Raw genomic sequence first — 23256 nt, 5'->3', positions numbered from 1 at the left:
AAGATGAAAATCAAGATGAAATCTGTAGTTTAACATAAAAAAAACATAAACAACATTTTATCAAAATGTTTTCTTTTTATAATCCATCATTAACTTGTTGCAAATGCCTAAATATGCCCTCACTTATTCAATTATTATTATTATTATTATTATTATTGTTGTTATTATTATTATTATTATTATTGTTGTTGTTGTTGTTGTTGTTGCTGTTGTTGTTGTTATTATTATTGTTTCCTTCATGTCTTTCCTCCTTATTAAAGTATTTCTGATTCTGATTACCCCTTATGTAATGACACAATCACGGACAATTACTTTTGCAGTTGTTGCACATTATTTAACTGTAAATTTGAAATTTTATATATCTTTTACACACACACACACACACACACACACACACACACACACACACACACAAACAACGAAAATAATTTCCCCCTGGGATTATTAAAGTATTTCTGATTCTGATTTATTTGTGTTCAATAACACCATAATTATATTCCGAGTCTTTAAATAATGAACACAGATGTAAAAAAAAAATGAATACAAATAGATGCCATAGAAATGATCCCATGCCTCTAAGGAGGACACAGTGTCAGCGTTAAATGCAGGATGTTGTTCATGTTAAACAGATTACACATGTATATGCACACCGACTGTCATCAGTGTGTATCATTTGTGCAGACACAAACCTTACACTTTACAACAACAAGCCAGTTCATCAGAGTTTATATAGATAGATAGATAGATAGATAGATAGATAGATAGATAGATAGATAGATAGATAGATAGATAGATAGATAGATAGATAGATAGATAGATAGTAAAATATCAAAAATAGCAATAGTAAATAAAATACATTGTACAAAAGTATATATAGCAAGTTGGCAGTGTTGATTTGGTGCAAAGTAATAAAGGAGAAATGTGCAGTGACTGTAAATGAACACAGAGCAGGTTTCACAGAGGAAACGAGCCTCTGGTTGACTGACAGCCTGATAAACCACAGAACTGAATAATGATGATCAGAGATGTTATATCACCGCAACACGTCTGTCCATACACACACACACACACACACACACACACACACACACACACACACTTTCTCTGTTGCAGCCTGCATCACATTGTTTAAATAAAATGATGTTTATATATATATATATAGATAGATTATATATATATATATATATATAATATATATAAATATATAATTTTGTGTGTGTGTGTGTGTTGTGTGTGTGTGTGTGTGTTGTGTGTGTTGTGTGTGTGTCTCTTTTTTTTGTAGCTGCCGGAAGGAATTGTAGGACAGGGGTCATCTCCTTTCCTTTCATAAGAAAAGCATGGTCCAGTGTGTCCTATCTTTGATAAAGGAGACAAGAAAAGGAAGCACTGAGTCACGTTTCCTCATGAATATTCCTCATTTCATGCAGTTAGGAAGAAAAACAGAAACACAAAACACAAAGTGAGGGAAAATGTGGCTGCAGCCTAAAACACATGGGATGACATTTCCGGTACAGACTTTCAGAATAAAATCTTCACACTGAGAAGAAGTGTGCATACACACTGTAATAACACAGACTTGAAGTGAGCTCTGTTTATTTGAAGCCTTGCATCTAAACACACTTTTCTTTTTTGCAGAGACAGCTGGTTTGTTGCAAGCGTGCACATGCAAAAAATAAATAAATAAATAAAATAAACTCAGACTCCCATCAACCCTTGCGAGTGTATTTACAGCATGAGCCATCTGCTCTGTGTTTACTGCAGTGGGATTAGTTGGAATAGTTGTTTGGAATAAGTTGTAGGAACGTTGTGAGGACGTTGCGGCTGATGTCTGCTGTGCAGCAGTCGTGGCGTGTCTCTGACTCTGGATCTGCTGACAAACTCCAGTCTCACTTCCTTTTCTTTTACGGGACAGGTCTCCCCCTGGTGCATGCAGGCAGGCAGGCGAGGACAGATCATGCGCCCTCACCATCTCAAAGTGCTGAGGATCACTTTGCTGTGAGCTGTGTTGGATGATCAGGATGGAGGTTTTGTGCAGAGCTGCAGCTACCTGCGTCCTAACGTTGTGTCTGGGCTGTTTACACGTGATCGCCTTTAAATCACAACTTTTCACCAGGCTCGGGGGGTCACCGCCCTCCACTGAACCCCCCATCAGCTATGAAACATTTTATTTTGACCAGAAGGTGAGTGTTCATTTTATAAACTTTGTTTTTTTTGTTTTGTTTTTTGGAAGCTGTGATTTCTTCTTTCTCTTTCACTTCTGCAGTCTGTCAGGGTTGGGTGTTGTTTTATAGAAGAGTAATAATCAACATAAATAAAAGTGAAATAATACAGTATTGTATTATGTGTGTTGGTCACCTTTTTTATTTCCCATTTGCTGTTTTGCACCACTTGCTCTTTCTAAAATTATCAATGCACTTTATTCTGTAGGAGCTGTTCGTGTGTTGCAGACAATAGGTTGTTTCCTTCTTCCTTCCTGTAGTGAAGGGAATGAGAACTGTAACTATCCCTGTTGGCCCCCGGCCTAAAAAGGTCTCCAGGGCCCAGTGAACGTGAAACACTTCACCTCAGGGGGTGTTTGAGAGATTTTCATTCAGCCTTTACATTTTCCGTTTATCTTACTTCATGGAGAACCAGATTGCATGTACCCAACACTTCACGTTTATGACTCATGCAGTCACAAGACTGTGTGTCTGGTGTCTTATTACTGTCCTGTTGTGAAAGGTAAACTCTGCCTATCACGTGTAAAAGGTCATTTTAGTGTGAATCAGAATAAGTATTCTCTAATTGGCTGTTTCAATTAATCTCAACATCCTCCGTAATCTGGTGGTACAAGTTGATAGTTGAAGGGTCTAAAAAGTCACGACCACTGAGACCTAAACTCTGAAATGAACTGGAATATAAAAGATTATTCATAGTTTTGCTTCAGACATGAGGCAGGCAGTGTCTTTTTAACAGTGTGTCATGTGTAAATCTGCCTGTATTTACTCTTAAACTTTAAACTCTGTTGAATATTTAAGCCGGTTTCCCTGCAGGATTAAACATTGAAAGGTTTCACAAGGACTTCCCGTGACTGTAGACATCGGGAAAAGACAATCCCGTACATGAGAAAGTGTTTAATATTTCTAGAGCAGCTGCAATTTATTGATTTGCGATTGCAGCTATTTTGATAACTGATTAGTTATTTAACTATTTGTTGCCAAATAGTTGATGATTCCAGATTCTCAAATGAAAGGATTTCATTCAGTATCTTCATGTTTCAGGCTGTTGGTCAGACAAAACAAGATTATGTCGCCTTGGGTTCAAGGAAACCACGATGACGTTTCATCGACCAAACATCATGAATCAAAAATGAAAATAACTGTTATTTGCAGTATGATATTGACAGATATTTCTGACAGCGCGTGTGTGTGTGTGTGTGTGTGTGCACCAAACATTATTTGGATTAGGAGACAATGCTCCACACCTGGTCCAGCCCACGCCATCCGGCCTAATCAGCCACACTAAAAAGAAGATAAGCATCATTTCCTCCTTTTTTGAAGCCCATTGTCGTGTCTGATGCGTTTCAATCAACGAGAAATTGTCTCTCCTCCACAAGCACAAGAAATAAACCGCCCCCCCCCTGCTTATCCACTTCTCAGCACCAATAACAAGTCGGCTGTTTTAACAAAAGAGTCATCAATCATTGGTCATTTTCCACACTGAGTGATCTAGCAGTTGTCCAAAGGAAATCCTCTTCACTGCCTTTTTTTTGTGTGTGTGTGCCTTCAGACAATGAATGGAAGTGTCCTCCAGCATCCTCCAGATGAACTGTAGCAGTTTACTGGAGCTTGTGCTTCGGTTGTTTCCTTCATGTCTCAATTTGTTGGACTGTAACACAGCAGCCTGTTTACTTGTAGAATAGTTAAAGTCCTGGTCCAGTGGCTGCACAAGTATGTGAAGTGAATTTTAATAATCCAGCGATGCCTGCAGTTACCACATGGTGGCACTACCTATCAGGGTGTGGATTTGTTATGAAACCAGTCTCGTAGGTTTTGTGACGTGCATACTGAGTGGGTGCGAGTGATACAGTATTCACCAGGGCTCCTTCTGGTTGAAGCACGTTATGTGTTCAGACGCTTCAGTTTTGGTCTTTACATCTTAGAACAGAGGAATATTTTTGTCTGTATTTCAAGCGACTTTTAATAATTGAAGATTTTTTCAATAAGACATCAAATGTTAGAAAATAACTAAACAAGTTATCTGACTTTTTGGAGGACATAAAGCAACTCAGATGCTTTGTTCACAAAATTCTAACAAGACACTGAAACTTATTTTGTTTCTGAACTGCCGAACTTTTCCTTCAAACTGTCTCTCGCTTAAAAAAGCAGTGCCAAGCACTAAGGAGCCGAGGCTTGAATGAACACATTGAGCCCCCCAGAATCTTTTTTGCTGTCATTGGCTCATAAAATTGCTGCCTCCTTTTGTATCCACCGAGGAGGGCCGCGAGCGAGGAGGGGGGGGAAACAAAACAAAAAACATTTTGTATCAAGTGTTGGGAATGTTTCAAGGGTTGGACAACTCAACAGCCTCATGGGGTTGTCTTCTCTGTGAAGTTGTTGGTTTTCTTTCTGCTTTTGTTTAATAAAGACGACAGGACATATAGTTGAAAAGAGGAAGATACCCAAGAATCCCTGAGGTTTAGTGAAAGGATCAGAGCTCATCTAAAGTGGAACTAATGTGGCATCCCTTAAATTGGCTTCAACTTTTTTTTAATACAAATTGGGGCTAATTACCCTTGAATCTAACCTCGGGGCTGTCATCTCACAACGCTGCAGTTGGCACAGGGTCAAGTGATCACATCCAGCTCAGAGCAGCCTATGTGGACTGTAAAACGTGTAGGTTTTAACATCAGTGATTTGTTCTCACATAAGATTTTGCCTTTCTTTTTAATTAGTTTCATGTTTCATTTGTTCCAGATTGATCATTTTGGCTTCCTAGAGGATGGCACCTTCAAGCAGAGATACCTCGTGGCTGACAAACACTGGCACAAGCCCGGAGGACCTATTTTGTTCTATACTGGCAATGAAGGCGACATTACCTGGTTCTGCAACAACACTGTAAATACCCCATCTGCTACCTTGTATTTACCCTGCGCATAATCCGCAGTCTAATTCAACACCTGTCATTGTTTTCTCCGTAGGGCTTCATGTGGGAAATTGCGGAGGAGTTGGGCGCCATGCTGGTTTTTGCAGAACATCGTTACTATGGAGAGTCGCTGCCATTTGGACCGGACTCTTACAGTGTAAGTGAAGAAAATCTGATTAAATATGTGTAATTACATGTTTTCTGTCTTATAATGTGTTTATGTTTTTGTATATTATCAGATGTGATGTGGGTGTAGTAGATGTGAACATGTCTAGTCTGAAGATTCTAGTATTTGGTAGCTGAAGCTGTAAAAAAATGCATTTTAATATGAATATTGTCAGACAGTTAGCTCTTAATTTTACAATAATACTTCTCATTTGCCTGCAGGACAGCAAACACCTGAACTACCTGACCTCAGAGCAGGCCCTGGCAGATTTTGCAGTGCTGATTCAGGACATGAAGAGCACTTTACCCGGAGCGCAGCACAGCCCTGTCATCGCTATCGGGGGCTCCTATGGAGGGATGCTGTCCGCCTGGTTCAGGATGAAGTACCCCAATATAGTTGTCGGGTAAGATGTTGTTGTGGAGACTATAAGGTTGGATTTCCCCAAAGATTTACCAGGCGAGTTAGCATTTCTGTGATCTGCGATCACTTCACACCAAAGGACACTGAAGAGATAAATGAGGAAAAGGTCTTATTTTTGAGGTTCAGCTTTCTTTGGACAGAGAGCTTGTTCAGCATTTCTTTGAAAGTTTTTGCTTCAGTGTTTCATGTCGGCGAATAAATATAATAAAAACAAAGATTTCAGCCAACGGCACAAATCTGTGAGGACTCTTTCACGCTCTTGCTACAGACTCGGAGGCACCGAAGAGTTTGAATCAGCGATCCACTGACTTTGATTTGTAATCACTACGCTGCCCCAACATGTTACATAAATCACATTAAGGTTACACAGGATAATGGAATCTTATGTCAGGATAAAGTGAATATATGTGGTTTTGCTTCTTGATTTCAGAGCTCTGGCAGCCTCCGCACCAATATGGCAGTTTCCTGGTATGGTGCCATGCGGAGACTTCTACAAAATAGTAACGCAGGACTTTGCCAAAAGTGGTTACAACTGTGATACGAACATCAGAAAGTCGTGGAAGGCTATCGAAAACGTATCTTCCACGGGTAAGTCTCACACTCATGATGGGTATCTTGTCTGTCATACTGTAGAAAATATGAATTATTCAGAATAATAAATGTTTAATCTCATCTACGAGCTCAAGGTTTGAAGAATTTGTCCATATGGTCCAAATGTAAACTTGATTAACTGTCTGCTAAAGCCTGAAACCGGACAGCTGTCACTAAAACGTGCAGTGCTACTGGACGTGAAGGCTGGAGCCTCTCTACAGATGACAGATTGTACGACAGAATACGCGGCTTCATAAAATTTACTACTTGCATAACTCAGACTATCTTTAATATTCTGAAAAAGAAAGTGTTCCTCTGCAGGATCACCTGGAACCTTTTTCATCATCGTCGTCTTAAGCAGCAGGAATAAGCTTTAATGACTCGAACGCTACTTTTTATTCTTATCACACCATCAGCGGTAATAGTCCACCAATAAAAAAAAAAAAAGACTTTCTAATAAGGCGCCTCTTAGAAAGAGTTTTAAGCTGTAATAATTATTAAATCATTCACTTACACTTTAAGGAACAGGTTTCAAATATTAATAAGGACTGCTTTGAGAAAATCCTCCTCCAGCATAACCAATTTTTTAGTTATAGTCATAATGAAGTGTCTCTCACACTCTCAAGTTTAACACTTAATACATTAACTTTGATTTTAATTATGCTGTTAACGAGTGTTCATAAATTAACGTTGGCAGTCGAAGGAACTTTCAGAGGAAACTAAAAGACAAAGAAAGTGTCATGTTGGAGGATGATTATCCCGGCAACCCAAAAGTTGTTCTTGTTTATAATTAATAAAGAAATAGTTTGACAATAATTAATGAAGCTGTTAGTTGCAGCTTATAAATAATTTATAAAGGTTGCCTTATTAGAAAGTGGTACTGAAAGTCAATTTAATTGCTTTGTTCAGTTATATTACAGTACAAGTTGGGCAGTACTGAACTAGCCTGGTAAAAATACAATTAAACAGGACAGACATCCTGAGTGATGGTGTGTTTGCAGCCGGTCACAGTGACCCAGAAGCTTCAGACAGATGGATTATGGTTGTCACCTTGTCGGATGTTTTTTTTTTTGTCGCATCTGTCCCAAAAACTTCAGAATCTGAAAAGTTTAAAAAAGACACGAGACAGAAAATATTTGGAGAAAAAGAGACTTTTTGATTTAACTTTGATGGTATATAAGGAATTCATTCTGGCAGCCATGCAGTTTTCATATCACTCCTGTAAAGATTCATGGGAGTCGTAGTTGTTATTGTTTTATCTCAGTTAAAATGACAGATTTTAGTACCCAGTACCCACCTAGTGTAATAAATATGGTAGTATTCATGTATGATAATAAGTGATGTGCAGTTCACATGAACAATTAGTTTTTTTTGCTCTCTTTTCAAAAGCGTCCGGTCTTCGGTGGCTGTCGGATGAATTCAGCTTATGCTCCCCTCTTAAGAACATGATCGAAGTCACCGGCTTCAAGAACTGGCTCCAGGAGACGTGGGTGAATTTGGCGATGGTGGACTACCCGTACGAGGCTAACTTCCTTCAGCCTCTTCCTCCCTGGCCGATCCAGGTACATGCAGCCATGGATAAAACATTTTACAGTGTTAAGTGTTGCAGTGATTGCTTTCTAGCACAAAAGTTTCAGTTCTAGTGAAACTTGAGATTGATTTGCTGTCAGAGGTTTAAATTTTGTTTTGTCTTTGGTTAAGCGGCTGATTGGGCCTGACAGCCTGTCCTTAATTGAAATGAATGTGTGATTCAGCCCGATTGTGTTACAAGTGTTTGTTGTGGTCTTCCCAGCTTTTGTTTACAACAGCTGTCAATTAACTTCATTAATATTCATAAGGATCAAGTTTCTTTTTTCGATTTTAAGTATTCTTTAGATGAGCAGCTACAAGTAAGCCACCATTCCTTTCTTCTCTCGTAGCAGTGGCCCTTTCATTTGCACACTCCGTCAGATCTCTGAGGTGTTCCCTCTTAGGACGCTCACATGGCACCACAGAAAGAGGACATTTGCCCAGAGCGACTCGTGAGGCCGTTTAAAACAAAGGTTCACCGCTCTCGTTTCAATGAGGCTGTAACAAATACTCGACACTTGATGTGGAAAATTGCATTAGTTGCCAAAGTTGCAATCATTTGATGTAGCTAAGGCAAAAACTGTCTTTGCTGCTGCCAACGTTACAAAACTGTCTTTGTTTTTACGTGGCCGAGCTTGTGACAGTACAGCGGCTGTTTGCGGAGGCTGATTGACTTGGGTGCAGTGTATTCTACCAGTCACCTCGGCCTGTCACGTGCATAAACCAAGCTCTGCTATTGACCCCCTCGACTCCGTGTTTGCTGCCTCAAACCCCTCCGAGTGCCCCACACAGCAGTCTCACGCTAAAACTTTCATAGTGTGATACATTTCTGTTTGCTTATTTCTTTATCGTTTGGCCGCTGAATAGACCCGGAGCACCATGTTAAGGTGAAATAAACACTAAATGGTCATTTTGAGTTTTTTTTTTTTTTTTTGGCTCCATGCTTTTAATGTATGCGACCCCTATGGGTGGTTTAAGCGGTTTAGGCAGTGGGTGCAAAGAGGAGCTTTTTTAATGACAAAGCTAATGTGATTATCTGAGTGAGTGTGAGAACGGGGTATTGAGGGCTTAGAGGAGGGGAAATCTGTTGGCAGAGATGAATGTATAAGCCTAATCCTATCTGAAAAGTAAGGAGAAGATGCTTTGGAGCAATTGCAGTGTTTTTTTTTTCACGGTATAAATCTTTGGTTGGACATGTCTGTGGCCCTCCTCATCCATCGACCACCAACTCCTCCCCAGCCTGCAGACAAAAGCCTTAGTAACAGACTCCACACTAGCACAGCTCCCCTCCAACCTCTAAACAAGAAAGCCCAGTTTTCTCTCTCTGCCTCACAAAGAGTGCAGAACAACAGCCACGGCCAACTCTGCTGCTGCTGCCGCTGCAACCATAACAACACGCAGCAAAATTACACAAAAAGCTGAAACTCAAATATTTATCATCCACGCTATTAATTCGGAGAAATAAACTGTGGTCACAAAACAGTCGCGAGGACAGGAAAAACCTTTAAATTTAACTCATTTAGATCGCTGGCTTTAATGAAATGGACGTTTTTTTTGTTTTCCCCTCTCGTGCCAAGATTAGAGCAATAAATTCAAGTTCATTCCAGGGAATTTCATATGCAAATCAGGCGCCACCACTTTTTATGTGGAAAAACACTTTATGGGCCACCAGAAAACAATCTTCAAACCCCGTAAACAACATGGATGTAAGAGAATGAGATATTTAAAAAAGAAATGCTGCTTTTTATCCAAACTGTGATCACAAGTGTTATTAACTCTAATGAATTTTCTTATTAACGTGTTATATTTCCAAGGCGGTGTGCAAGCATCTTGCTCTCGATTCCACTGTGTCTGACCACCAGCTGCTGCACGGTGTAGCTCAAGCAGCAAAGGTCTACTACAACTACACCGGAAGCTCCTCCTGTCTCAACACATCTCAGACCGCAACCGGCAGCCTGGGATTCCTTGGCTGGTATTACCAGGTGCAGTAACGCAGAGCCACGGGATCAGTCTTGTCATGCTGAATAAATCGCCGTACAGATGTGTCGTTGGGCAGCTTTACCTGTCACAGTGAATATGTGTTCAATCCCTCATCCCCCAGGCCTGCACGGAGATGGTGATGCCCATGTGCACAGATGGCGTCCAGGACATGTTTGAACCCGAGGAGTGGAACTTCCAGGCCTTCTCTGATGGATGCAACTTCATGTTTGGTGTCAGGCCACGGGCCGACTGGGCAGGCACGGTCTACGGGGGGAAGGACATCGCCTCTCACAGCAACATCATCTTTAGGTAAACAGGCTTAGGTGGAATATTTGTTTTCTGGGTTTGTCTCATGCGGTGATGGAGCAATTAAAGTGCAGATTCTGACCGGCTTTTATTGCAGACGCATTCAGAGTATCCATCTGTGTAGCCACAGGAGGTAGCCAGAAGTATGTAAAACTCTCAATCCCAAACACTGAGGTGGCTCATATCAGTTCCAATACCAATTAACAGCTTTTGTCAAGTTATAAAATAGTTTGTCAGTCAGAGATTTGAGAGCTGTCAAAGCAATTTCTAAAGAAGTCAAAACATTTGTCAAAACTAGTTTTAATTAAAGGTTAGAGGTTGGCTGATACTGACATACAGCCGCCGTTGTAGCAGCGTTTTCAGTTCACTTAAAAATTAAAGTTTTATTATTTTGCATGGAACATTTCAGGTGTTTTTATTGTTTATGGTTGTTTTTATTTATATTGTACTTTGCTGTCACACCGTGCCTTAATTGAACACCTTTAATATGTCGTATACAAGTATCTAAAGTTTCAGTGCACACTGTCTCTGCTGCTGTATTTCAGTAACGGAGGGCTCGACCCGTGGTCAGCTGGCGGAGTGACTTACAACATATCAAGTTCTCTGGTTTCCATTGTGATTCCCGACGGAGCTCATCACTTGGACCTCCGCTACAGCAATGCCCATGACCCGGCTTCAGTCCGTGCAGCCCGAGAGCTAGAGGTGAAGTATTTTCGAGCTTGGATCAAGCAGGCGGCTCGAGCTGCATCAGCCTAGAAACCAAAATGTTACAGGACAGAGACATTCAGGACTGCAGAGCTTTAACTTGTGTGACGAGGTGCGCTCTCTGTCGTTATACCAAAGTTTGTTTTAATCATCGTATTTTTTTTAACATTAGATTTTCTTTAATTTAAAAATTCCAACATTGCTTTTAATAGTTTCTTTAATAACTTAATTAGACACACTGCATTTCTTCAAACTATGAATTTCCAAGGGCTTGGACACAGAAATGTATTAAACATCTTTCTTTGCTCATGTCATCATCAAAATCATCCTCATTTAGTTTTTCTTGCCATGTAAAGTTTGCCAAAAACTCCATGAAGGCCTCTCTGTCAGTGTCACAGTCTTTAGATATGTTTCTGTATGTTTTGTTTTATAATTACAATTTGGCACCTCTTGAATTTTTTTAGGGTTGTTTGTCTTTCTTGTTGATTAAGCCATTGTTTTCAATCAGGTGTGCATCCTGCAAAATGCTTTTTAACACTTAAATAAGTCTCAGGAGAAAAGTTTGCATCAAATATAAGGAACCTCCAAACAAAAAGAGCAATATTAAACTCGATTGGTTCTTGTTCACAGAATAACGGTGCCTTCCTCGCTCTTTAGGTTTTCTATTCCTGTCTTATACCGCCTACACGTCTTCCAGTGAAACTGATTAAAAAGCTACAAACGATATTGTATTGATATTTTTGGCTTGTGCTGTTGCTCCGTCGAGCAGACTTCTTTGTCATGTGTTAAAGAGACTGAAGCGTTTAAGCAGGAACAATTGCATGTGCTTGAGATTTAATAAAACCCAAATCGGAGGAGGCCAATAAAGCGAGTGGTAGGAGGTTATTGCAGCTACGCCTGCTGACCTCACCCCTGTGGACCAACCTGTGGGATTCCCCCTGGCACGTATTCATTCACTGGCTGCCATTAAAGCTCTAACCTGCGGCACCAAGGCAGCCCACAGACCCCGGTTTGTTCCCCCCTGCCAGTTATATTATTAATACAACTCCTGGGGTGCCGGGGAGGTTGAGAGGGGTTGATGGAAGGTTAAGAGTGAGGCCGGTGAGTGGATGCAGGAGTCGGCTGGGACCAAGAAGTCTTTTGTAGTTCACCGTGAAGTCACAGTTTTTTCTTTTCTTTTTTTTTTTTAAATGTCAAAGCTCCGAATGTGACAAAAACACTTTGACTGGCAACAAAAATGCATCTTTTTAACTTTGTAATCTTCTTTGAACCGCTCTGGTCAATTCTTCTTTTAAAGCAAAAGTTCCCGACATGTCATGACTTTGTGAAGCAGATGGGGGAACATGTCCCGCACTGGTATGTGGGTTGATTTTCTACCGGGAGACACAAAGCCCCCTGACTTCTCGACGTTTTGTCACAGGCTTGACTGGATTTCAGACACCCCGGCAGAAAGAAACATAGCTAAACATGGGGGAGGACCGGGTCTCAGCCACTAAATGCTGTTCTTAAACTTTTCTCAGGACTTTGAGAGGTCATTAATTTTGCCAGCCTTTTCTAAGTCTCTGACACTGGCCATCAATCAAAGGTGTTATTAGTATTCGCTCGACCCCAAACTCTGAGTATGTCCCTGCTCAGACAGGGACCACACACTAGTAGGAAGAGATTAAGCCTGTGAGTGTGTCACATCATGTTGCACCGAGCCGCCCGCTCCCTTTCGGGTTGGGTGCTGCAGAATAAATACATTTTTAAGGACAGAGGGCGTGGTGGTAATAACATCTCAACAATATGGATGCGTGCACTTAACTAAAGTTGCTATTTGTGGGAAACAGCATAATGATTTTCTCCAAATTAAAATTCCCCAAAGCTCCAGGCGTATTGAGTTTCTAGAAAATACAATCGATAGTTTGACCTCAGTGATTAACACTAAAATAAACACTGGCCCGTTATAGGAATTTTAAAAATAACTGCAGAAACAATTAGCCTCACATTTAATGTCCTGAGAGTGGAAACAACTCTAAAGCTCCTCACTTGTGCTCTCAGTTCATATATTTTCTCCAAGCTTCTCTGCCACAGCCCATCCCCTCTCAACCCTCTCAGCCTTTATGCAACAATAGAAACTTGTTTCCGGGATCTGTGCGTCAGGCTCTGTGATGTGAATGACCCACCAGCACAAAAGCCAAAGCTCCTTGACTGGAAAAAAAAAAAAAGAAAGAGGGGATATGGCTGCCATGACTGTGATGATGTCACTTTGCCAAAAAGAGAAGGAAGCAAAATCGGTTTGGGCAGCCGTTAAAAGCTCGGTACTCCAACACGTATCACTGTAAGGACGTAAAATTCTGTATTTCTGAATAAATGCCATGCCTGTGACACTCAGCATTCAGGCTGTGCATGTTCTCATGTGAATTCTTGTTTTCTGGGTCATGACAGAAGGTCTTTCATGGTCAGCTGTACAAACAGAAAGTTTTTTTTGTCTTGTAACCATTTGTTGCTCATAGATTTTCTGCGTTTCTTTTCCCAGGCTTGTGTTGGGCCACACATAATTAGATCAGTGCTATCAGTTTCACTGTCCCCCTTTCTCCTCCGGAAAATTAACATAAGAAAGAATTTTTTAACGGCCTCACTCCCTCGCTGCTTCACACTTTTTCTTTCATCAGCCCGGCTCTTAAATAAGTCACTGCCTCACCTCAGCTTCCACTTTGTGTAAGAGTATTCTTTCAATTATTCAGCTGCAGCATCTTCTGACTTAAAATAAGAATATTAAACGAAGGTCTAATGTGAAGCAGACGTCTGCGTTGTGTGGTAAACAAATCGAAAATGATAACATTAAGTTTTATTTTTATCGCATAGTTAAATAATGCAACACTCCGTGCGCTTAAAAATCACTCGAAATTCCACTTAAATTGGGATAAGTGCTGGCAACGTAACGATCTGGCTCTCGGACACATCCTTCATTGTATTCGCTGCTGGCCAAGAAACTTCCTGTAAATACGTTATTGTTTACAACAGAAGTTTCATACCCAGGATTTCTTAAGGTCAACATTTCTTCTGGCACACTGAGCCTGAACTGCACTTTATTCCCCTTTAATTTAACAGCTCCGGCAGCTTTTCTAGTTAAATCGACTGTTCATTATTGAGACCCATTTTACGAAGGGGCTGTGAGGTGCAATTTAATGAATCTCTGGCACAAAGCTCCCTTTCACTGCCGGGCGAAGAATAGAGGCTATTTAGACCCTGTAGGGCTTTATGTCAAAGGCAGCCCATAATAGTTGTCAGGCCAGGGCAGAAATTCCCACTGGCCTGGGAATGCACTAGAAATCAACTTTTGCCATGAGCAGATTAAGACACAAGCAAAGCAGTTGGGAAGATTCTCCCAAATAGTGGCATCTGTTTGGGCACAAAGATTTTCCCACAGAAAGGAAGCCTTTCTCACTACTGTATAGCCCGTGTGATAGTAAGAGTTGTTTCAGTGCCTAAACGAACAGTAATTAGATTACAAGTTAACTTCCCGGACAGGAAACACGTAAATAAAAGCATGCATACAAAGAGATTTTTTGTATCGCAGCTCTGTTCGGCATAAATAATATATCCATCAGGGTTTTAAAGGCTTTTCTGCCCACTGTTACAGTGATAACATTCAGTTTCGTCGGAGCGGTTTTGGTCCAGAGCACACGTAAACAGTTAAAGCAGAGGGGGAGAGTTCTGATGGAGGTTATTGTCTTCAGCTCAGCAGGGAATTTCAGACAAATCCCTCTTAGATGCAGGTGGTCGGACACAAGCAAAGAGTTAAGTCCTGTGGTCCCTTCGCCCCTCCTCTTTGATGTTCTGACATCATTAGTCCGGCCCCCTGAAAGATCTCCTCGCTTTCCTTAGAGCCCGTCACTTCTACTCTGGAATGTTTACAGGAACTTCATGAGCAGCATCAGGACCAAGTGTTTGTCAGAGGAAAAAAGACATGCTCTGAGGAAACCTTCGGTTCAGGGATCACAGCGGATGCCACAGGTGTAGCCGCTGGGCTCAACAGAGTAATGGCTGTTCAGGCTGCGATCATGAACCCTCAGTTCATGAATTTCTGCTTCCCTGGTTCTGTGATGGAGTACGACATGGAGAAAAGTCTGGATGGGAGTCTCCTCGGTGAGGCAGAAAATGACGAGGACTACAAAGAGACCACTAGGGACTTGCTGAGCTTCATAGACTCAGCCTCCAGCAATATCAAGCTGGCTCTGGACAAGCCGGTAAAATCCAAGAGGAAAGTCAACCACCGGAAGTATCTACAGAAGCAGATCAAGAGGTGCACTGGCATTATAACACCAGGAAACATAGCAGAAGCCCCAGTTAAAAGACAAGGTTCCCCCCTGGCTCAGCCCAGCCCTTTGCAGAGCAAAATTCTACCTAAGCGAGACGGGGTCCAGGCAAACTTACAAAGCAAGAGCTTGGCGGCTCTCTTCAGCCCTGTGAAGGATATAAGGGGTGAAAAAGCCAAGAAACCACCCCTGAGGCATCGCAATCTGCCCCCTTCTTTCTTTACTGAGCCTGCCAACTGCTCCAAAGTCAGCTCCACATCTGGGATGACCCTGAAGGACTTGGAACGAGGAAATCCCGAGGCTGCAGAGTTCTTTGAGCTCTTGGGGCCCGATTACAGCAACATGGTCAGTGACCAGGACCTTTATCAAAGTATGCCTCTCCGGGTTCAGCAAGAGATGGGTGGCCCAGACCCTGCTTCCTACGATTCTCACCATTTAGTTGGTGGTCTCCTCTACTCCGAGCCCTGGACTAGCTGCTCAGGGGCCTCTAAGAAACTAGGGGGGAGTCTGCGTTCAGGCCCGGTCCAGCCTCCTGTCTACTGTCCCTCCTCTGAGGCTACTGGGCCCATAGAGGACCATGCACTGTGCACTTTGGCCTTCCCGAACTTCTTCACAGACTGCTCCATACCTCAGGTCACTTATGATTTAAGTGGTGGTTATAACAGAGCAAATTATTCATCTCTATGAGAAACTAAAAAAAAAACGTTGCTGTGACAAGTTTAACACTAGTCTAAGAGTCTGTGTTTGTTGGATGAAAACATTTAGTGTTGCCACCTCTCAAACTTTTCATAAAACATGTCCAAATCTTTTTAACTAACTGGATCCCGTGTTTCGATTTCTACACTTTTCTGTTTAATGTTGAGTTTGTTTCACGTGTGGACATGATTTTCTTTATCTCAGGCAATTTCAAAATGACATTTTGAATGAGTTACATCTGAATCTGGGTACGCTTCAGTTCTGTCACCATCGTTTGTTCATTTCTCAATGAAGAAATTTCATTCCGTCCTTTTCTATATTTTGCAAAAAGAATACGTAAACATTGCAGATATGGTTGTTGGTTTAGTCCACTAAACATCACTTTTTGCCTAGAAAATTATACCGTAGAACTGTTTGACAGAAACATGCTGCAACAATCTCTCAGCGAGGCACTTTTTCACTCCTGTTAGCGTCGGTTCTGTGTAGAGACATCGAGGGGGAAACTCATTTTGCTGAAATGATGATTACAACCTTGTGTGATGCCATGTTTGTTTCACAACATTTTACAGCTCGGAAATGATTTTCACCTGTATCCATTTGGTTGGAAAAAGCCTTTTAATGTATCTAAGACAAAATAAAGCTGGTCTTTATTACTGTGACAGCAGTGGTGGTTTCATGTTTGATGCTGATTATGGATGTTCATGTGTAATTATCAGAATAGGATACAAGAAGAAGGTGTATTGAGCTGTATTGAGAAATGTAATCACATAAATATTGCAATATGTGAATAAATAAATAAAGATATAAACTCCTGCATCCTCCTAGGGGGCAAATCTAAGCTTTATCTAATTGTTGTAAACACACACATTATGTACAATTCACTAATATATATATACTAATCTAAGTTAGATGAATACTGTAAATATAATTCTGAAGTCCTATAGCAATAAAACATGCAAAGCTCAGGGGGAGATAGTTACGAGTAAGGAAAAACAATTTTATCAGTTTAACACACAGAAGAAAGAATTCAGAGCAGCACGATTATTTTATTTTATGGGACAGAAAGCTGGCTGTGCTGTGGGATTAAAACTAAATAAAGTTCTTAATGTCGTTATTCTTAATTAAATTCTTAACATGTTCTTATTTCTACTGATGAGAAGTGTAAGATTTAAATTAAATGAATCATTTTTTTGGCTACCACATCACTCCACCGGTCCATTTGGTGGCTAAATGTCTAAGTAAAGACTTTGTGTTAATAACTGTTGATGAGTTAAGTTTAAACTTGAAACCTCAGAGAAGAGATTTGAACACCATGACCCTATACGAGCATATTATTATCTCCCTCTGCTGGCTGTTGAAGGTTCGTTCATTCACCTTCTAACATGGAGGCAAACATCATCACTGTGCAGAAATCCTGACTATTGAAGAAATAATCTTGGACGTACAGTGCAGGGAAAAACTATGTTACTTATATTGTATGGGACTGTGGCCTAAAAGATTTAGAGAGTCAGTCAAACTAAATCTGCAAACCACAGCTAATATTGTGTGAAAGCAATGAGAACATATTATAAATGGCACAAAGAGACTTTTCCTGTGATATCCAGCTGTTTCAGGAATATGAACACTTCATGCAACAGTTTCTGCACATGTATGATCTGTCTCAGCTCCTTACACCTTCACATGTTCGCACATTCACGGTGAGATCTGACCAGCAGTCTTCAGGTTTTACCCTCAGCTCAGATGGGGTTTACTGGGAGTTGAGTGCTTTGGGTTGATGCTGGAAAAAAAAAAAAGAGTAATTTTCAGTTTGTTTCCATGATTTATAGCTTACTCTGTCCCTCAATTTTCAATCAAGAAACAATGTAACACGGCAGAGAGGAGGTTTGTCAGTGCTGTGTCCTCGGGCGTGCAAGTGGTCGCTCATCAAACGCACTAGATGGCAGTAATGTTCCACGTCTACCACTCCCTGTTCAGACAAAGAAGGACTTGTATCTGATGTATGAGATTACATATGAAATCGTAACCTTGTGCGGTAACAGCTGAGTGCTTCTTCAGATCTTCACATAAAACAAAAACGTCCTAAATTTAGTAAGATGGAGGGGAATAAATGATTATAAACTTTATTCTCTAGTCTCTCTCAGAGGTGATTTCCACCCACCAGTGTTAGGATTGTTGTTCCTGTAGGTGTATTATATGATGGTGTATATATTCATTATAATATATGCTGTACTCTGTTGTCTTTTTTATTTTATTTCATTATTTTTAAACCTCCAGCTGGCTTTGTTTTGGAAATTGGTCAACACCACCTTATGTCATCCATAGGACAAAAACAATATCTGGCAATTTGCAATACGGCAAACTATACACACAGAAGGCATATGGATTTTCTGTCCCTGAGTTGACACCAGCTGATACATTCAGATTAGGCCCTAGTAACGGAGACACAACTGTATCCTGCTTTGATTTATGGCACGCTGGAGATGCGATGTTTGTCAAAGCGATTAACGAGATCTGTGTCGGCGCAGACCTGAATAACAAGAGCCAGATATCTAGGTAAACTAGATAATGTACAGCAGCTTTTCTCTGGCGTGGTATGTGATGTCCTATAATGTAAAATGATGCGTTGTACTGTATGTGTACACATACTGAATTCAAAAAAACTAAACAAAAACGGTCCAGAAATGAACTCCAGTGCAGAAAAGTTATACATTTTAGAGTTGTTTGCTTCCTCGTGCCATTCTTGAAATTGAGTATCCATCCATTCTTGCCCTCTCTGTGACCTTTCACAGCTAGTCTTCGTCTTGTTAACACCACCAGGGCGGAAACACAGTTACCTTGTGCTATTCACAAGCCTTTGTCGCCTCTCTCAGTGACATGAAACTTTCGTCTGACCTCATGTCAAAGAATAATTTTCACATTATGGAAATAAATAAATGCTATCATGGAAATAATTCACATGTATCCCAGTGAAGGGCGGTCTTACCGTTACCTTGAATCGATTGCTTTGCGGGAAAAATAACATGACTGCAGGTTAATGCTTGGCTCAGTAAAATCAGCTGAAAATTGCTCATGGTATTGCCTGATTATAGTTTATCTGCCTGTAATGATTATGTTAATCTTTGCATATTTTTCCAATATACATGCTAATACAATCTGTCATAACCCAATATTGGTCGATACTTACACCTGTGCTTCAAAGTCCAAATAGTGCCTTACTATTATCAGCTCACGTGGCCAATTCAAAGTCTTCAGATAGATCCTTTATTAACACCAAACTACACTTTAAATAATTAACTTTGGAAATGCTATTTCATCATAAAAAAAAGTCCTTTCAAATATCTCCCGCTGCATGTGTAGAGAGATTTGACCTCACAGTGCATGTCTCATATCTTGTATTGCAAGACTTCAACCAGCAGTTAGTATCAGTGGACATTTGATTTTAGATTAATAATGAATCCCTTTCTTGTCTACAGTAGTCAGATTTACCCCCAAAATACAAATCTGCTTACAGCACAGTATTTCTTTCCATATGAATTTCATGTCTCACCGCTTTCCATTTAAGTCTGCGTTCATTCTGATGCACTGTTTTCCTCCTCGGGATGTTGTGGGTATGCTTGCTTACATCTGTGTGTTTTTGTCAGTGTGATAACAATTGCAAGCTGTGCAGCTGACAAAAGTCTAGATTAAAGACAATACGACTGGAGATTTTTTTTTTTATTTCCAACAAACGGTACCCGTATTGACAGACACAGCTCTCTCATGCAAATCACATTAATAAATATCAGTCTGAAAGTCAATCCCACCCCGGATTTAATAGGTGCAGTCACTCCTGTTTGAATTGAAGAACTTCTTTTACATGGATGGGCAAACCTCGACTATTAAACGGGTCTACGAAAGCTAAATGAAGATGTCACTACAGTCAATTTAATCTGATGTCGAAGCATGTCTGATGATACACTCCAGTGATACTTAAGGATAGAACAATATTTTTTCCTCATGAGGTTGCATGGTGTCGCACTGAACACAAAAAACAGAATGATTAATTGAGTTGAAAGTGGTCTTATGTATTTATTTTTACCTTTATACTCTCTACTGAGTCTCTTTCATCCATCCATCTTCGTGCTGCTTATCTAAGTCAGGGTCATGCTTGGGTGAGCTGAGTGCCTAAGGCGTGTTTTACCCATGCAACTTCTTCAGCTCCCTGTCCTCATAGTTTCTAAAGCTCCATCAAAACCGCAGCTAGGCTTGGATCAGCTAAACAAGAAGCTTTAGCACGCTGAATTATTCCGGCTGTCGTCCCTCTGTGAGCTCCGTGCACCTTCCAAAGAGAGGTGACTCTGACTTCCCACTGAGGTCAGCTCTTATTGATGACCCTCCTCATCCTGTCAATTTCTGTCATTTGTCTCTGCCACTGGGTCGCCATTGAATGCATGTGACCACAGGTGTAGGTCAGCTGGTAATTCAAGAGCCTTGCATTGTGCTTCTTTATTATTCTCCCAATGCAGTGGTCATATTACTGTAGCCAATGCTCCTAAGTGGCAGTCGAAATCAGGTAACACTTATCTGAGAGAGAGTGACTCAGAGAGTGACTACTTTCTGTTGCAAAACTTACTTTGCAGTGACGTTAATTAACATTAGAAGGACAACATCATCTGCAAAACTGCAGCACAGCTTTATGTTAGCGGTTATGTTTGGTTGTTTTCCTTTTCCAGCACTTTGGTATTGGCCTTCTGCAGATAAATTAGCAGTGCAGGAATCCTCCAGACAAAACAAAGGCATACATTCGGCCATTAGATGCATCAGGAAGGTTAATGTTTTATCTTTATTCTTGCCAGATTTTTTAGGGCATTCAGAAAGTAGGGCAGCAGGAGTCAGCACCGAGCACAGAGATACTTTCAAACATAATAAACAATCAATGTATCTTTGAATACAATGCAGTCCAAGCGGCCGTGCACTGCCTGACGCCTCGCCTGAGCGGCTGCAGATAAAACAGATCATTGTTTGTTTTGTTTCTCTGCTGCATTCCGGCGTCGTGTGGCAGCTCTCGGTGTTAAAGGCATAAAAACTCATTTGAACGTCGGCTTGATGTCCATCGAGCCAAATTCCTTCTACATACTTCCACGAGCTACTGACACTGTTTACACGACATCCTCTGCCTGTTCTGTTACACCTTGTACATGCCACTTAAAAAAAAAAAAAAAGCCATTATAGAATAACGTTAAAGAAACATTTCCTCGGCTAATTATAATCCTGAGATGCATTTTACACACAGGAGAGAACACGTAACAGAGTCCTTAGCAGGATGATTGATGATAAAATCACTCTTACAATTATATCGCTCATTAATAACACTGGGTTATTCACATACTCTTCCTGGCTGCCTTTGTTATAATTCTTCTGAGCTTCTGAGTAATGAAACAAGCACTCATTATAATTGGCTGAGGCAAACAAAATGAACAGTGACACTTACTCAGCAACCTCTGACACGTACCCTGCAGCCATATTCAGTTTTAACCAGCGATGAAGTCCATTTACGGCTGCGTCGAATACCTGAGAGCAAACAACTAAACAAAAAAACATTTCCATTATTATCACTAACTGGCTTTAGGTAGGGACAGACTTGAGACACAAGATCTGCTGAGAGCCGGATATGTATAACCTGCATGTGGTAATTTAATGCAACCAAGTCCGCAACTTGCACGCGGCATGATAACACTTCTTTTTTTTGTGAATTCTGCTTGTCTCCATGCAAAGTGAGAACGTGAGTAACATTCTCACCTCAAAATAGACGTTACTCTGTGAAAATCGTCAAAATTGGCTGCCAACGAGGCCTACAGAGCTGTTCACTTCAGGAGCTTTTTGCCCCAATTATCTCTCTATTGAGTGTCTTGACTTATGACTCACAACATCCTGTAAAATAAAAATTTCTCACACAGCTACTGTCAGGTGCAAATGTTCAAGGATGTTAGGGACGGAAAAGGGATTGTGAAGCCTCTATGTCTTTGTATCATACCGAGGGCAGAATCAGATCTAAAGATATAAATGATGTGCCCATCATTTGAAAGAGAATAAGTTGTATTATACCACCTTGCACATCCCTTGAGAAGCATAATAATCTTTAAAAGCAGAGAAAATCCCATTACCTGTCACAGATTTCTTTCCTCATAATTGCTGGAGCCTCCCCTTTGGGAGGGATAGGAGGGTGAAGGACGCCAGACATGCTGATATCAGACTATCTTCAGGAAAAATCTAGGGGACATCTATTTTCGTCTTGTCATTCCCATAGCAAGGTTTGGCCTTTCTCAACCCTTTGAAAAAGGAGTTTTGATATAAAACATTACTGCAATGACACGGCTGCACCATCATCTGATGCTAAAGACCCACAAACCTCCAGGCTGTGTACTAACAACTACCACACTTGTTTGCATGTGTAAAATAGTGTCAGACTTGTCTGCGCGTGACATGACGGGGACAGTTTAAAAAAAGACTTGTTGAAAGATGTCAGTTAGATTTGGTGAACGGTTGAATGGTCACCTATTTTTAAAAGCATCTCTCAATATTGCAGTACGGTACTTTGACCTAGTTAGACTCAAATGGGATTTTATATCTCTAACACACCGATTATACGTGAATATATCTAAAATTTGTGAGTTAAAAATGAACGAGTGGTCATTAAAAGAGCCGATAACCCAAAAGAAGTATAAGATCTTTTTTAGTTTGAGTTTAATATGATCATACAGAGCCCGTAAAGTCATGTAGCGTGAGTTAATATCAGCGACTTCTCTTTAAATAATAAAAGCATCAAACATCTAAAAATACTTTATATGTATGTTTTTCTTAATCATTCCTTTATATGTTTATTACTATTAGACAAGTATACTCATCTCTTGACTGTAGTAACAGTATAGCAATAAGGTGATTTGACAGTACATGGTACTTTTAGAGGTGTATACTCTGACCAGTTTTTAGATATTTGATACTTTTATTATCCAGAGAGAAGGCTCCACAAAATCAACTTCTTTCAGAGCGTTCCTGTGCCAAGTGCACTATGTTTCCTCTTTGCTCTAATCGTCCAAGACTTTCCAGGTATTACCCAAGATATATATGGCACCTGCACAGGAAGACCTCAAGAAAACTTCTTGATCCAAACCCTGAACCATCTCATATGGCTTAATGTGAAGGAGCAGGGCTTCTATTCCAATTTCCTTCTGGATGCCTGCGAGTCTATCCCTGTCTCTAAAACTGAGCCCAGACATCACATGGAGTACTTTGACTACCGGTATCTACAATCTCATCTTCTTCTTCCTGTGGGAGTTGGAGGCTATAACACTTTCACTCAATATTTTTTTTTTACAGCCCACAATGCAAGACATCCACTGGGCCAACACCCAGTGCTGT

The 23256-nt window shown here is 40.6% G+C and overlaps 2 protein-coding genes across 2 annotated transcripts; both read left to right on the top strand.

Moving 5' to 3' along the window:
• The first annotated feature begins 1717 nt into the window (after positions 1 to 1717).
• On the top strand, positions 1718 to 11585 carry prcp (prolylcarboxypeptidase (angiotensinase C)). The gene is made up of 9 exons (XM_010739725.3): positions 1718 to 2180; positions 4956 to 5096; positions 5180 to 5281; positions 5512 to 5693; positions 6141 to 6298; positions 7691 to 7863; positions 9685 to 9852; positions 9972 to 10159; positions 10702 to 11585. The coding sequence occupies exons 1-9, from the start codon at positions 2010 to 2012 to the stop codon at positions 10910 to 10912; spliced, it is 1494 nt and encodes a 497-aa protein (XP_010738027.2). The 5' UTR covers positions 1718 to 2009; the 3' UTR covers positions 10913 to 11585.
• Positions 11586 to 11724: 139 nt separating this feature from the next.
• fam181b (family with sequence similarity 181 member B) lies at positions 11725 to 16514 on the top strand. The gene has a single exon (XM_019273022.2). The coding sequence runs from the start codon at positions 14887 to 14889 to the stop codon at positions 15847 to 15849; it is 963 nt and encodes a 320-aa protein (XP_019128567.1). The 5' UTR covers positions 11725 to 14886; the 3' UTR covers positions 15850 to 16514.
• Positions 16515 to 23256: the final 6742 nt, after the last annotated feature.

The sequence above is a fragment of the Larimichthys crocea genome, chromosome VII, assembly GCF_000972845.2.
Source record: "Larimichthys crocea isolate SSNF chromosome VII, L_crocea_2.0, whole genome shotgun sequence".
In the NCBI taxonomy this organism is placed as follows: domain Eukaryota; kingdom Metazoa; phylum Chordata; class Actinopteri; family Sciaenidae; genus Larimichthys; species Larimichthys crocea.
The sequence above is the reverse complement of the archived record's forward strand: the minus strand, read 5'-3'. Positions and strand labels throughout refer to the sequence as shown.

Bases quoted from the DNA above. Each gene is read 5' to 3' on its own strand.
- prcp (XM_010739725.3), top strand. From the start codon at position 2,010: ATGATCAGGATGGAGGTTTTGTGCAGAGCTGCAGCTACCTGCGTCCTA. The intron at 5,694-6,140 runs GTAAGATGTTGT...TCTTGATTTCAG, and splicing joins TACCCCAATATAGTTGTCGG to AGCTCTGGCAGCCTCCGCAC. The intron at 7,864-9,684 runs GTACATGCAGCC...TATATTTCCAAG, and splicing joins TTCCTCCCTGGCCGATCCAG to GCGGTGTGCAAGCATCTTGC.
- fam181b (XM_019273022.2), top strand. From the start codon at position 14,887: ATGGCTGTTCAGGCTGCGATCATGAACCCTCAGTTCATGAATTTCTGC.